This window comes from Lissotriton helveticus, chromosome 2_1 (genome assembly GCF_964261635.1).
Source record: "Lissotriton helveticus chromosome 2_1, aLisHel1.1, whole genome shotgun sequence".
NCBI classification, from domain to species: domain Eukaryota; kingdom Metazoa; phylum Chordata; class Amphibia; order Caudata; family Salamandridae; genus Lissotriton; species Lissotriton helveticus.
The window spans coordinates 1,208,492,015-1,208,504,817 of record NC_136059.1 but is presented as its reverse complement, the minus strand read 5'-3'; the positions used below and the strand labels follow the sequence as shown (position 1 = coordinate 1,208,504,817).

Here is a 12,803-nt window from a genome sequence, read left to right as displayed (position 1 = left end):
AAGGATAACTGTTAAACAGGTCTGGCATTTCAGACTAAAAAATATCAGAAAAGTCAGAAAAAACGTTAGAGTAGTACAGCTTGTACTAAAAGACGTCGAGTGAAGCCAAAACATTCAACTTCAAAATATCAATTAATGACAGAAAGTCAATAACTGACAAGCTCAATGTTCCAGGATCCTCACAGAATTAGCCAGAAAAAAGAACTGTCCTATCACCTGTGGGGCATGATGGGAGCCTGGAGGTTTTAAAGCCACGGAGCAAGTTTTTTGATGTGTGTTCTATATGCAGCCTCCTGGGCTTATCTACTTGCTATTACCTTGCCTTTTTCCGTGCAATAAAGGCTATGTTCAAACAAGTTTCATGTCATGGAAATGTTGCACATATATGTTTTATTTTAAATGGCAAAATACAATGCAATATAGGCATATTTGAGCCTAATTTGGTGTTTAGGCTGTATACATATAAATATGTACGTATGTATGTTTCCAAAGGACTAGTCCTTAGATTGTGTTAAACATGCATTAATATATATATTTATTTATATGCATATTTTTTTTATATGCTCCGGAGTCCCCGCACATGGCCGGGACTATTAGGTGATTATGTCTAGTGATGAGTATCCCCTGGAAGAGAACTGAAATTTAAACTGGTTGACAGAAAAGAACACCAACACTAAGTAGAGGGAATGATAAAATATAAAATCAGGCAAGATTAACACATTTCCTATGGTGGCGCGTCAAAGCAAGGCTTCCCTTTGTGCGTAAAAATGTTAGAAAAAAAGGTAAATGACAAAACGTACCTTGTGGTGGTTGTGATCTACTAGCCCACCAATCACATAGGCCTTTGTTTCATCCAGTTCATCAAGCACGTCAGGGGAATCAGAAGTGAGATATATCAAATCCTCAGTCTTGGCCAGCTTCATGTAGTGCTCTGATTGGAAATAGATATCCTTCAAAATATGAACAGTAAAATGTCAAAAGAATTAACAAAATTGATACCAGACAACATATTACGTAATTAATGGACAATTGTACAAAAAAAGACTTCCAATTGGCAGAACCAGGTGAAGAAAATAACACCAGTTATTTCTACAATGAAGATCTGATTACTTTAAGGAATAGAAAGGTGTGGCATTCACAAAGCATCATAATAAAAAAAGAATATTACTACCAATCCAAAGTCTGTGCCGCGTACCTTCATATATATTAAGGCTCAAAGTTAAGCTACTACAAAATATTAGAAGTACAAAGGCATTTACACAGCAAAAAAGAAATACATTTTAAAAAATCTACCACCAACCTTGGCCTGATGGTGTCGTAGGGTGGTGGCAACAAAGGCAATCTATCAAAATACGAATTAGGATTAAAAACAAAATTTGCTACCGTATACTGAAAAATGGCTATCCTATTTTTTTCAGACCCCAATCTGCAGCATTGCATATATGAAAATGCAAAGCACAGAAACAAAAACAGCTTGATGCAATGATTGTTAACCTTGTTAACTAGCTCCAGTTAGCTTTTCTATTTACGTGGATGTGATCTTATGGTCTAATGAACCAAAAGCGCTTTTTAATTTTCATACGTTTAAAGCAACAAAAAAAAATTCACCCTTTCCACATTCCCCATCTGCGAGCAGAGATTGCCATCGTCCGATAGTGCACTGTTAATTTCTTGGTCCCGGGGACAAACACCCTGTCCAACCAACCACCCTTTTCACAATAACAACCAGCACGGTCACTGATGGGCGAGTGACTGTTAATTATCACGTCACCACTTCCATGGATGGGCTGTGGAGAGACATAATACTATTTCCGTACAAAAGGGGTGGTGATGAACGGAGCATCTGAACCAATCAAACACTCACACCCAGTCAAAAGATCTGGGTTTAATCCATCACCGTTCTTTAGCCCACTCTGCCACCCCAGTTCAGACATGGCCGTATGCAAATCAGTCTGACCCTGTGCCTCATGGGAACAGTCCAGCCTGAACTGCCAAGCCATGCCTTCCCTGAACTGGAAACAAGCTTCCAAGGACCGGTTTCTGGCATTACAGCCGTCTTCAGCCCGGCTTGCTTGAATCCAGTGGCAAAGTGAGCAAGGGACTCACGTCTGAGCATACCCTGCCACACTTATGGCGGCCAAAGCGGTACAAAAGGGGGTGGTGATGGACGGAGCATCTGAACCAATCAAACACTCACACCCAGTCAAAAGATCTGGGTTTAATCCATCACCGTTCTTTAGCCAACTCTGCCACCCCAGTTCAGACATGGCCGTATGCAAATCAGTCTGACCCTGTGCCTCATGGGAACAGTCCAGCCCGAACTGCCAAGCCATGCCTCCCCTGGACCGGAAACAAGCTTCCGAGGACCGGTTTCTGGCATTACAGCCGTCTTCAGCCCGGCTTGCTTGAATCCAGTGGCAAAGTGAGCAAGGGACTCACGTCTGAGCATACCCTGCCACACTTATGGTGGCCAAAGCGGTAAAAAAAAGGGGTTGGTGATGGACGGAGCATCTGAACCAATCAAACACTCACACCCAGTCGAAGGATCTGGGTTTAATCCATCACCGTTTTGTAGCCCACTCTGCCACCCCAGTTCAGACATGGCCGTATGCAAATCAGTCTTACCCTGTGCCTCATGGGAACAGTCCAGCCCGAACTGCCAAGCCATGCCTTCCCTGGACCGGAAACAAGCTTCCGAGGACCGGTTTCTGGCATTACAGCCGTCTTCAGCCCGGCTTGCCTGAATCCAGTGGCCAAGTGAGCAAGGGACTGACGCCTGAGCATAACCTGCCACACTTATGGCGGCCAAAAGCGGTACAAAAGGGGGTGGTGATAGACGGAGCATCTGAACCAATCAAACACTCACACCCAGTCAAAAGATCTGGGTTTAATCCATAACCGTTCTGTAGCCCACTCTGCCACCCCAGTTCAGAGATGGCCGTATGCAAATCAGTCTGACCCTGTGCCTCATGGGAACAGTCGAGCCTGAACTGCCAAGCCATGCCTTCCCTGGACCGGAAACAAGCTTCCGAGGACCGGTTTCTGGCATTACAGCCGTCTTCAGCCTGACTTACTTGAATCCAGTGGCAAAGTGAGCAAGGGACTCACGTCTGAGCGTACCCTGCCACACTTATGGCGGCCAAAGCGGTACAAAAGGGGGTGGTGATGGACGGAGCATCTGAACCAATCAAACACTCACACCCAGTCAAAATATCTGGGTTTAATCCATCACCGTTCTTTAGCCCACTCTGCCACCCCAGTTCAGACATGGCCGTATGCAAATCAGTCTGACCCTGTGCCTCATGGGAACAGTCCAGGCGGAACTGCCAAGCCATGCCTTCCCTGCACCGGAAACAAGCTTCAGAGGACCGGTTTATGGCATTACAGCCGTCTTCAGCCCGGCTTGCTTGAATCCAGTGGCAAAGTGAGCAAGGGACTCACGTCTGAGCATACCCTGCCACACTTTCAGACCATGCGCTGGTACGAATCAAATTAGAAATCCCGACGCATACCCCACGGCAATTCATGTGGAGACTGAGACAGACGGCACTGCAGGATCAAGTATTCCGGGAGGAATTACGCCAGGCAATAATAAACTTTTTTAACACAACTCCAGATTGGTACAGAGTACAAGGACACTCTGGGAGGCTTTCAAAGTCACCATTAGGGGACACTGCATTGGTAAACATGCAGGCATACTAAAGGATATACAGGGACAACTGGAAAGAATAGAAACTGACATTGCTAGATTAGAACGAGAATTTGAAGACACTCATGACAACACAATATTGGCAGATATTAGAACACAGATTGATAAATACAATGAGTTTGCAGATGACGAGGTAAAATATATTGCGCGCAAATACACTGCTGGGAACTATGGTGAGGGAGGGAGACCTGGTAGGGCGTTGTCATACAAACTCAAGCCCACTCACCCCACGGCATATATTACGCAGATCCAAAACGAGCAGTGCCAAACAGTATACGACACGCCAGCTATTTTAGAATATTTTGCCAAACACAACACTCAGTTATACACTGCACAGGCACAGTCTTCCACATCTGATATACACGGTTATCTAGATGACATAGCACTGGCATGGCTATAAGACACGCACCGGGAGTACAGTTGTCACCACATTACTAAAGATTTAATTATAGAAGCCATTAACTCCCTCCCAAATAATAAAGCAATGGGGCTAGATGGACTCCCAGGAGAATTTTATAAAGAATTCCAAGATCTACTAATCCCACAGTTGGCTGAAATGCTTGAAGAAGCCTATGAAGAAGGCGCTCTCCCGACCTCACTAAGTGAGGCGCTTCTGATAGCACCCCCGAAACCAGGTAAGGACCCTACTGAGTGTGAGTCATATAGGCCGCTATCCCTGATAAACATAGATGCTAAGATTTTAGCAAAAATAATAGCAAACAGAATGCAACCGCTTCTATGTAATCTAGTACTGCCAGACCAGGCTGGCTTCCTGCCAAAAGGGTCCACCACCCACAATATCCGTACCATCTTTGCGCTATAACACCAAATAGATCCGGATGTGCCAGCAGCCGCGGCTCTATTAGATGCCGCCAAGGCATTTGACTCGGTGGAATGGCCCTTCATGTTTGTTACCCTTCGCAAAATGGGGTTTCCGGAACCGTTCCTAAAATGGATATCACTCCTATATACTGTGCCAAGGGCACGGATTAGAATAAACGGATACACATCCAACCCTATAGAGATTACACAAAGCACCAGACAGGACTGCCCGCTGTCACCAATGCTCTTTGCTTTAATCCTGAAACCACTGGGCTGCAAAATTTGGCAGAAACACTCTGAATCGGCCTTACAATTCGATGTCAGTCCCATTGGAATCGCACTGTATGCTGACGATATGGTCCTTTACACCACGCACCCAGACAGGAACCTAAATCCTCTCATTAGTGAATGTGTCAGATATGAGAAATATGCGGGCCTCAGAATAAACTGGGATAAGTTAGTCGTGGTACATCTCACTGCGGACACATTTGAACCCGATCTGGAATACCCTTTAAAGTGGCGCACAGACCCAGTTAAATACTTAGGTATCTGGATACACCGAGACGACAGACTAACAAGACTGGCACTACAGTTGCACACAACTCACGCTCCTCACATCAAATTGCAACCTGCGCATTATTCATTTTAAATTCCTTCATCCACTACATTACACGCCGGTTAAACTACATAGACTAGGCCTAAGAGAGACGGATGCCTGCCAGAGGTGTAATGCACGGAGCGCTAACTTCCTGCATATATTGTGGACTTGTCCACAACTGCAGCCATATTGGAGCAAAGTCACTAATTCACTGACTGACATGTTATCGGAACAGATTCCCAACACCCCCTTAGTGTGCATTCTGGGTGTCAGGAAACAAACATGCTAGATGCAGGAAATTCTTGGCAGTTGCACTAATGCTTGCAAAGAGGCGATTAGCGTTGAGATGGGGAAGCAAGAGAGCTCAAGGTTTAAGTATTGGATTGCGGACATGACCTACTGTAAGGCAACGTTGGAGACCTACGCAGAGGACATTCCGCAAGCCTCGCGACCCAGGGACTTCTGGGAACCACTAGTCCAATACTTACAAGTGACCCCAGAGCCCGAACCCACAGACTGACTTACAATAACACAAGATCTTACACTAACTTGTTAGACGTACTTAACGTGTAAGAGACGAAACGAGAAGTGCGAAGTAGCAAACCCGGTGTGAGTGGGGTATCTCTTGTGTACCAGGTTATCATCTGCCAAAGCGGGAATTGTGAAGTGATAAATGATATTTGTATGGTGTAGATTGTACCAATAAGTGTTATGTAAAGTTAATGTCTGGTAATTGCAATATCTTTCATGCTATTTAACTGCTGGTTGGAAAGGAGAAAAAAAGTGTGGGGTGTGTACATTCTCAAGACGCCCCCTCACTGCTCAGATCTGCCTTTAAAACTGAGCAATTCTAGTGCACTGATATAACTGCATTCCTTACTAAGCCTTTCAAAGAGAGAAGTGCTAATTATTGGTCTCCTGTTAGAAATTACCATCTTTTGCGCTGTTTTCTCCTCAGATTTCTTTGCCTTACAGGAGCAGGATTTCTTAAACGTCCGGTATAATCATAAATAACACCCGCCATTGGTCGTATGGACCTTTGCTAGTTGACAAAGAGAACAGGTAAGGAGCTATCATTTACTTAATAGTGGGTCATACAAAACCATGTCCGTGGTTTGTTACATTAAACAGATCTTGTGTTATCAATAATCGAATAGAAGCTTCAGGCAACGGACTTATAGCAAAAAGCACCTTACAATTGTGCTACATTCTTATTAATAAATACCTGCACCTGTTGCCTTTTGGTTCCGCTAGATCACAGATTTCAAAATATTTTACATGTAAAATATCTTGTGATTCAGACAGTTCTTCCCACGAGTGGTACTTCCTGCCATCTCCTCTCCTCCCTGTGTAAACTTCACTAAAATGTGTCTAATACATAACAAATACTAACTAGCTAACAGAAGACTTCTCGAAAATGGCAGCATCTGCACTCAGAAGAAAGAGAAAAGCATCTTGTGTAAAACAACAGTTTAAATGTGAAAACAGGCCTCTTAGCCCTAACATGTGGAAGTTAACATTCAAAATGGCATCAGCATTTATGGTAATTTAATTTGTTGCAGTAGATTAATTTGTGTATTTGCTTACAATGTCTAAAAGTATTGTATTAAATGTGTGCATGTTATTCAACACCGAAAATAGCACTTTACAGTTATGCGTTTAATTTGCAAAAGTGAGGAGATTTGCTCTATTACCTTTTTTGAGGGAATCCGTTTTTCCTGGCCATAGGACTCCGTGCACTTTACTCCTGCCACCCAGAGGAAAAAGTCTTGAGCTTTCTCTAAGCATGTTAGAATTGGCATACCTCTATATGGCACATTAGATGTACTTGTAAATCCCTAGAAAATGGTACCCCATGAACCAGGGCCTGTAGATTAAATGCTACTAGTGGGCTGAAGCACTCACTGTGCCAGCCACTACTGTAAAACATGTCCGGGCCTGCCACTGCAGCCTGTGTGTGAGTTTTAAACTTCAAATGTTTACCTGGCAAAACAAACCTTTTGCAAGCACTAACCCTTCCTTTTTAATACTTATAAGCCACCGGTAACATAGCCTCTAAATGTCCATAGGGCAGGGCACATGGTATTGAAAAAGTAGTGCTTATACATTTAATGGTTCACATGTCCTAGCATCGAGAAACTTCTAAAGTCGATTTTTTACTGTGGCAAGGCTGACTCCGATAGAAAAACAGTCGGGTATGCTACAACAATTTATAGTGTTTAATTTCAAATTCGAAGCAGCAAGGAAAACGAATTAGCAACTCAGTTTAACAGTAATTTAAAATCCAACTTAATGATCGAATCGGATTTTATATTACTATTTTGGAAATTACACTTTTAGGATTTTTTCATTCTCCTGCCTCGAGCAAAAAGCAGGTTGGACAAAAAATGTAATTCTGCTTGTGGAATTGGTGAAATTTTACAACGTTGCGTTACTCTTGCAAGGGGGACTTATGGCCAAATTCTGCCAATCGCTGTGTGGCAGAATTTTTTCTCCTGCAAGGCTCTAGAAATGCAACTGAGATTTGCGATCCCCTAGCATGATTTCAGTTCATTAGGAGGACTTCTGACAAGATTTTCTTAAGCAGGCAGTTGCGAGAGGTCGTGGTCAGACGACTGCTTCTTGAGTACCGATTCTACTCGAGAGGCGGCAATATCAACTTGAATGGCCAATGCTCTTGTGCACAGCTGATTTTTCAGCACTGAATGCGCTGCCAGTGCTAAATGCAGAGCGAGCAGCGCCGCACATTTTTCAGCCCATTTGCAGAACTCTGCAGAATCTAACTGAATTTGTATGCAACTCTGTGGAATTATGCCAAGTGAAAATCAGTGAAATCCACCCACCCCTAGTCAAAGGGCCGTTTTTACAGTGTTACAGGGCTGCTGATTGCTCCCCCTTTGGTGAGATGTGACTGCTCCCAGACAGTGTACAGTGAAGTGTGGAGACATGTTTTTATTCACTGAGCAATATGGCCTGGGGCTGTGACCAGCCCCTTGTTGAGCTTCAAAGGATGTCTACCCTGTTCCTGGCCAAAATAGCTCACACCTAGGCCTGCCTCTTTTTTGTCTTCCTCGACTACGTGGTCTCAAACCAAGTGGGAGCTATCCCAGAACTGGTTTGGAGTGGCCACAAGGGAGAGTTTGTCCATTATCACAGCCACACCTCTGGGAGGGCGCCGGGTCCTCTGGGCAGGGGAAGAAAGTTTCTGCCATGTTGGACAAAGAGGGGTACTGTGGGACAGTTTAAAAACACACAGAAGTGCTGCAAAAGTGGGCAGCGTCACCCCAAGAAATTTTTAAACTATTGGCTAGGGAGTGGCCAGCAGTTTCACAAACCAACAAACTGGCACTGGGCATAAACGTGGCATTCCTAATACTTGCCTTAGGACACCGGTGGACCTGTAAAGAATTGGAAGAACTGCCCTACTGTTTGAAGAACCTGAAGGAAGACTGGACCTGCTTGCCTTAAGCCACAGTAACCCAGAAGTAACTCCAAGGGTCAGCTGACTGACCGGTTTGAGTTACAGAGACACAACAGGCTTCAACAGGCACATTCCCTGCAACTGTCCAGCCAACTAGTACCAACTGGACCTGCCCTGGACCCTGCTGCTGGCCCGTGTTAGAGTAAGTTCTAACCTCCAAGTGGTACCCCCCAAATCATGGACTCTTGGCTGGTGTTAGAGTGTACTCTTCCTGTTCCCATAGTGCAAGAAGTGGGACTTGGAAACATGTTGCCAACTTTCTACCTAGAGAATCGAAAGAGGCTGGTATAACCATCAAAGCTGCAGTCATCAATGTCAAATCGCAGGTAGGCCTCAGTTTGCTGGGCTGCTCAGTTAAATGAGATCTGACTTTCACAAATGTCTGAAAGTAGAGGGCTTAATTAGGAAGAAAGTCAAGCAGCATCCGATTAGCATAGAGGCCTTATCAGGCATGGACTTTGCCCACTCTGAAATTTCCCGCCTTCCTCAACGGCCGCAGTGGACTCCTGCTCTTTAGCAACCCTCCACTGTTGATCCCTGCTTCGGATTCAGCTTGCAACTTGCCCTGTCGACGACTTGCTGACGACCACTTTTCCTCCATAACATTTTCTAAATCAGTAGGCAACTTTCCAAGGGGAGAAACCTGGACCCTATGTTCCATCGTCTTCAGCCTTAACCTATGATACGGCCAGTTGCATGTGGTTGGCATTTTGTGCTTTTCTACAATTTTTATTTCAAACTTTAAAAATTAATCTCTCCTGTTCTACTTATTGGATTTTTGTCTTTTTGGTGTCAAGTTAAGCCTGACCATTTGGTGTCCACCTACCAAAGATTTACCATAGGTTTAGGTAGTGACTTTTGTAGCTTACCCTGACAAGGATTGTGATTATTATTTCCGGTGGGTTTTCAGTCCACTCAACTAATACTCCAATTTCTTAGAGCGCCATATATTAATAACATTGTTTGCACTTTTTAAAATTGGTATTACTGTTCAATAAATGCCAGTCCTGGAGAGGCCTAATGATCATAGAAAAGAAAAGAAAATCCACTTTTCCCCCGCCCTTTCTTAGATTGCCTAATCCCTAACAACATGAGCTAATTGAGTTATTTTTCTTCTGAAGGCAGAGAAACCCTCAACCATTAACTGAAAACACATGGACACATCTGAAGAGAGCTACTCGCCATGTAGCAAGGAGTTGTACTTGGCATTAACGTTTTGGTCTCTATTGTTCATAGTCCACAAGACCATCCTCAGGACTAGCAAATGACCCATAAGAACTATAATCTGAGTAAATCATATGTACAGTTGAACAAATCATCAAGAATGGGACGCTCCAGGATATATTAGTAGCACTTTATAAATCTTCATTCCAAGAATGGGAAGGCAATTTGAAAAGCTATACTGAATAAATCAGTTTGAGGGGCTTCTCACGCATAACACATAAAATAGTCCTTTACAATTCTCTTGTAAGCCCTTTACCTTTCAGCTATTAGCAATACAGCATCCGTCCAAGTATTGTATTTTCAAGCACCCTCACAAATCTATCATTTCATTAGCCATCTTCTGGTAATTATCCTAAAGTGAAGAAAAGTTAGTTACTTCTTAATGGCATCTCCCAGTTCAGAGGTCAAAATGAAAAGTATTCTAGTCTAGATGTTAAAGTTGTAGTAATCGGATTCAGATTGATATTTGAGAGTTTATGGCAGTATTCCTACCTGGCGCTGGTTTTCACGTACATAGCACAAATTATGAGAGCTGGCAATTGTTCTAACACATAATATAATCGATACTGTATGAAGTATTGACTATGCAGCAGTGTCTTCACATTCTTTTATCACTACAGGCTCTTGCAGTTCTGGAAGCAATGTCTGTCCATGCTTTGTGTCTCCACTTTGACCACAGGGTGTCCAGGTCACAGAATTAATATTTCAGGGAGAGTTTCCCTAGATCCCTTTACATAATTTTCAAACGTTACATTATGGAAAAAGACTCCTTTTTACATTTCGTCCTAACAGCCATCAAAAATATGACTGATGCCAATTGCGAACACCTGGTATGTAGTTTATGTTATTGCATGACCAGAAGTCAAAGGATTGTGTCTGATGCTCTTTCTTTAAAACCAACATTTTAAACAACCGGGATATGCAGTGTTGCGTACACTGGGCAAATTAGACTTTGTCCTAAAATTCATCAGCAGAGACAGAACAGATATGTCAACCGACCATGGGAGATATGGGAATTTCTGAGGAAGTGAACTCTGATGGAATCAAGACTCCTGAGACTTGAGGAACAAATCTACAATTCAGATACTGAGGATGGGTCCTCATAATCTTGAAACCCCAGATTCAGTTCTGTAGGAAATTTTTAGCAGCCTCTAATAGACCAAAACTCACAATGCCTCGTGACTAACAGCTCTGATGGAGTCTCAAAACACAAACAAAAATACCAACAACAAAAAACCTTCACAAAATAATACACTCCAGGACCAACAGACCACCTTTGAAAGTGAAAACACCAACAGTCGATAACAGTCGTTGAAAACTGCCTTCATTTTCAGAAGGACATGGCCTACACCAACATATTCTAAATCATAGTAATCAGGCTTCGAAAACATTACAAGTAAAATTGTTATCAGCTCGAGCTACTTTTAGCACCTACTAGTCCCATCTGGCGAGTAAACTCAGGCTGGAAAGGAACAGGTGTTCTGTTTCAGAATGTGAATGAGCAATAAAGATGCCATTAAATCTTGTTTTAATCTTGACACATTTTCTGTCTGTTCAAGGAGAGAGGTGAAATTTCAGTTTGTCTTTTAACTAATTGCTGCTTCGAAAATGAGGTTTATTAGGTCGAGCCTTGGCAGCGCATGAGCTGCTGCAAGGCATGATGTATTGGAGTATAGCTTTGAAGACCCGCCCACTCTCCGCCCGTATTTTTAATTGGCTTGTGTCATTGTCCTTCGTAAACGCTGGCTTCTGAGTAGTTATTAGGCTTGTTAGTCCCTCCTTGGTACCGCCTTGTCTGCATTTCTTACCTCCCATAACGACTGAACCTTTTACTTGTCTTGTTACACAGTCTGCTTTATCTTGGCTTTGAGCACTATTTTGTTTAATGATTTGTCCCTATTCCAGCCACTAGGTCACAGCACACCACCTGCTTTTATTTTATTTACTAATGGCGGTCCGCTTTAACTATAGTGGCCGCGCTTCTTTTCTTTATTTTAACTGCACAGTCCGCTTTACGTATTGCGGCCGCGCTCACTTCCTTATTTATATTTTCTTTTGTTTTTTTACTAGCGCCTATGCTGAGCTTTCACATTCATGGAGGCCGTGCCCCTTTCTTTAGAGAAGCTGTGTCTAAAGAAGAGTGCGCAGGCGCTATTGAAGTGAAAGCGCGGCATGGCGCTTTTACATAAAAACCATCTGTTTGTCAACTTGACAAACAGATGCTTTCCTTTGTCAAAGCGCTACATGCTGTGTTTTCACTTTAATGTCGGCAACGCCCCTTTCTTTAGACGCGGTTTGTCTAAAGAAAGGGGCGTGGCCTTCATAAATGTGGAAGCGCCGCATGAGCGCTAGTAAACCAAAAAACATTTGCAATGCATTAGGTCTCGCATTTGCAAGAGTTTAAGCTATTGCATTGACAATAGCTCAAACTCTTGCATATGTAAGACCTATTAAATTACAAATGCTCGTTTTTCTCCCTTACTAGTTAGAGGTTTTTGTCAAGTGAGCTGTCTGAAGATGTCAGTTATTTTAACACATAACATTTAAATAAATAGCCTGTAAATATTACAAATATTTCAAAATAGATAAGGAATTACAAAAGCAAATCTTTTTGTAATTAAGAAGTGTGATGAAATCAAAGAGTTAAATAGGAGCAAAACAAACCAGAACACTTTACTTGATGATGTGCAAGTGACACATTTGCAGAAACTCCATTTCTAAACATTATTGTTTGTACACTATATAGTTTCATCAGTAAAGCTGCATGTCAGTGGGAACGTTTGTGGCCATTTCAATGTAAAATCTGCTGGTTACAAATAACAGTGTGCTACCGCTTTATGCTTTAGTTATGTATTTATTAAAAGTGATAGATTCTAAACATGATTTGAGAAACATTCCTGCCCCGGAAATGTTAATGAACTGAGAATCAAGTCAGGGGTCATGCGTATCCTATATGTGGCTAGATTTAT

The 12,803-nt window shown here is 42.8% G+C and overlaps 1 protein-coding gene across 2 annotated transcripts in view; it reads right to left on the bottom strand.

Annotated features, from left to right (window-relative positions):
* TRMT10A (tRNA methyltransferase 10A) overlaps positions 1-12,803 on the bottom strand; it is a 271,841-nt gene that overhangs the window by 158,771 nt on the left and 100,267 nt on the right. For both annotated transcript variants that reach the window (XM_078677480.1, XM_078677479.1), the window contains one exon: positions 801-950. In XM_078677480.1, coding sequence (XP_078533606.1) covers positions 801-950 — 150 coding nt within the window. The remainder of the gene's footprint in view (positions 1-800; positions 951-12,803) is intronic.